This window comes from Triplophysa rosa, linkage group LG11, assembly GCF_024868665.1.
Source record: "Triplophysa rosa linkage group LG11, Trosa_1v2, whole genome shotgun sequence".
Classification (NCBI taxonomy): domain Eukaryota; kingdom Metazoa; phylum Chordata; class Actinopteri; order Cypriniformes; family Nemacheilidae; genus Triplophysa; species Triplophysa rosa.
In genome coordinates this window covers 19,217,896-19,221,574 of record NC_079900.1, presented here as the reverse complement: position 1 = coordinate 19,221,574, position 3,679 = coordinate 19,217,896, and the positions used below count along the sequence as shown (strand labels likewise).

Below are 3,679 nucleotides of genomic sequence, written 5' to 3'. Positions count from 1 at the left end.
CCTCCTCATAGACATCATGGTGTCAGTTTTTGCCAAGGACCAGAAATGTACTAAAGAACTTCTCGTGAACGCGCGCCATACACTGACAAGACAGATGAGAATACAGTCAGTATTTTGGTTTGTTTTTCGCACATAAAGCATTCTCGTCGCTTCAAAAAAATTCAACTGAACCACTATGCACGGATGGACCAATTTAACGATGTCTTTAGTACTTTTCTGGACCTTGGCAAAAACTGACACCATGATGTCCATGAGGAGGCCTGGAAAGCTCTCTAAACATGTTTAACGTCATGTGGGTGAGTAAAAAAAATCACACAAAGTTTATTTTTGGACGAACTATCCCTTTAACAAAAGGTTAGCAGAGTTTCCCACACACCCTTTCTCAGTCTGTGTGCGAGCTCTCGCCCTCCCTACGGTGTGGTGTTCTGTAGTTGTAACTCTGTGTAACAGCAACAGTGTATTCTCCCATATTTCTGAACATGCGCCGAATTGTCTCCGCTATACGTGATCTACAATAAAACTATCACTCGTATTTAAAATAAAAAAGCGCTCATAACACAACAACAAATTGTTGAGAAGAGCAACAGCAGTAAAGGATATGCGCTGCATGAGACAAACAAGTAATATAGCCAAAATAAGGGATGCACGATAAATTATCGGCCAATAAATAGTCATTTTTAATGTTATCGTATCGGCCGATAATACAATTTAGGCCGATATATTCTAGACGATAAATTATAAATCATTTCCTCTGGTTGAACCACTTCAGCTGCACGCAGCAGTTAACAGTTAAAATCCAGTACAGTACTGTCTTACTGTCGTGATCATTCCCTTACTGCTATTAGCAAAAAAATGTATGTTGGATGTAGATATTTATGAATGTGTAAGGAACAAAAGCATAATGTTTGAAGCCGACTGCTGTCTGAATGCTTTCTGTCTTGAGACCTGTTAGACTTGTGGCTATTGACTACACCATTCTGGGTTGCTCTGGAAGAACATCGTTAATTAGTTTATGAAATAAACATTATACCAGAAAAGTTAAAAATTTAAAGAATCTTTAATAAGTGATTTTCAGGGGGAAAATAATTTTCAGTCTCAGAAAATGTTATATTAATATTCAGATACTGTATATCGGCCAATATATCGGTTATCGGCTTCCAATGTTAAAGAATGATCAGTTATCGGCCAAAATTTGCATATCGTTGCATCCTTAGCCAAAATCACCTCATAAATCCGCTCTTCAATGTAAAAATGTATGTTTATAAATCAGGATTTTAGCAGGAGTTAAAGTAACAGCTGGTTGGATTAAACACGAGATGTTATTGGATCGTGTTCAGTCAATATTTTATACTCTTTTTATGTCTGACAACATAACAGATTATATGTGAAAATGGCATTCAGTTGTGATAAAAAATATATAACGTGATAGATCAGAGAGTAGAAGCGAAACAGATTTCAAGTGCCAACACTAGACCAAACGCACGTGATGACGTCACAAATATGCTAATTAGTGTGTGATGTCATCAGCGCCACAGTCTCTCAAAATCTCCTGTATTAGGTTTCTGGCGCAACAGCAACATCGTGCATCTTTTTTATGTTCCATTGAAAAAAGTCTGTAGTCACCATTGTGAATCTCATAGGTCCCAGGTTGTCTTCGATAGATCTTGTGAACACGGTCTGCATAATTATGCATGAAGAGAATTACACCAGAACTGCAGCCCCATAAAAACTGCTTACGCACCCTATTTTTGAAGACACATTCATTAGAACCCAACGGGGAATATCTTGGAAAAATTGAGACCTTAATTACCTCTCGTAACACACGAGATCTCATGATGATCCAGCATGACAGTGCTTTACCAACCTCATCATCTTTCCCAGCACACCTACGGTGGGACTCTCAAGCACCATTCCCTGGTTACAACCCTAAAAGGTATTAAACAGACATCCAAACACAAATAAAGAGCACTGTTTACCAACGCTCAAGGTCATAGTGAGACTAAAGCTTCATCTGGAACCTGGCAGCTCCATTCCTCAGCCATACCCCCAGAACGCTCGTTCCAAAGGTCACTCATTTACCACGCTTGCAAGAAATGAGCTCTCAGCACTGTGCCTAAGCCTTTTTATTGACGACTGGAGAACCATTGCCATCTCATCTCGGGGTTAAACATTAAAATGAACGCGGCGCTGACACTGTAAGAGCCTTTGTTACCCAAGAAACTTATGGGGTTAATTTAACCGTGCCCAGGTAGCTTTGCGGTGTCAAAAGTCGGAGTGTATAATTCATGACTTCTGGTGAAACCGAATCCAAACGCTAATTAGCCTCTTGTCACCGTTTCAATGCTGGGACAATGGCAGCCATTTTAGCTACGCTCTGAGACGTGCTTCTTGTATATTGAGTTTCTCTCAATGAGAGGCTATTAACCGTTTAGTTAGGCGGACATAAATCAAGGATGCGTTTCTCTGGCAGGTAAAGAATACAGTACATGTTAAACCTGAAACTAGATGCGGTGAAAAGATGTCTGAGTAAAGACTTGAACTACATTAATGTTTCCCTGAATCTGACAGAAACTCTGACTGAAAAAAAAGACTTCGGGTCAGGTTGACATTCCAGTCAACGCATTGTCTGTGAAGAAGAAGCTGTAAAGAGAGATCATTTTATTTTTTCAGGGAAGTTTTATATCTAACACGCCAACACGCTGCTTTATATTCAGAAGAGGATCTATGAAATTACCACAAAAAATCAGTGTCGCCTTCAAAAAAGACAATATTTGTGAAGACAAAAGAGAACATCTTGCCCTGTAGCGTGTCTGTTATTGCCCAACAGAGCAAAACTGCCATGCCCATGATAGGGACAAAATAGGAATTTGACAATTTGAGGAATACGTTACTCAGCAAACATGCTGACGTGACGATTCTCCACCGTATATCATCTCTGTACAGAATCAATTTAGTCACAGATCAAGACTGGAAAAGCTTTGTGAGAGGAGCTCAAGAGAAGAAGTCTGGCTGTCATCTGCTAGAAGATTAAAGACTTAAAAATGGTGGTATTGTCAGTGATGAAGGCTATGAGCCAAATGCTTGCCTAATCCTGACAGTAAGATGCTGTCAGGCTGTCTAAGAGAATGTTGAATGTTTGACAGTGATTTAAGGCACAGCTCTTGAATGACTGAGGATATCATTTCAAGTCCTAAATTAGTGAGCGCAATCTGTTGCTTTTCAATATATTAACAAACACGATGCATAATCCGGTAATATTTACATACTAGATAAGGCAAAATTAAGCCAAATCTGTTAACTAGGAAAAACTAAATGTTGATCGACTAAATACGTGACCGTAATTAAGACGATGTGAATATGTTCTATTTAAGCAATTTAAAAGGTGTGTAATATAATAGTTTAAAAACAAACAAACGTTGCACGCTTTTGTGGACCAAACTTGACTTACGGCACACATCCGCAAAGAATAGAGTCGCTGTAGATTATTTGTGAAAACAAGCAAAAGAAATAAGTAAATGACAATAGCTAACAAGTTAAAAGTATGTCTGGCCAGTCTTATTTTAGGTTACCAGTAGACAAAACGCTACTTGGCTAACTTAAATGCGACACGACCCATTCAACAAATTGTTTATTTAATCAAATTCATATACAATAAAATTCAACAAATTGTTTATTTAAT

General features: G+C 38.5%; 1 protein-coding gene across 1 annotated transcript in view; it reads right to left on the bottom strand.

Annotated features, from left to right (window-relative positions):
• The window catches only part of LOC130561302 (mediator of RNA polymerase II transcription subunit 1-like), an 18,984-nt gene extending 16,942 nt beyond the window's left edge, over positions 1 to 2,042 (bottom strand). The window contains exons 1-2 of the mRNA XM_057345526.1: positions 2,019 to 2,042; positions 1,865 to 1,926 (exon numbers count right to left, since the gene is read on the bottom strand). Of these exons, the coding sequence (XP_057201509.1) occupies positions 1,865 to 1,926; positions 2,019 to 2,042 (86 nt within the window). The remainder of the gene's footprint in view (positions 1 to 1,864; positions 1,927 to 2,018) is intronic.
• Positions 2,043 to 3,679: the final 1,637 nt, after the last annotated feature.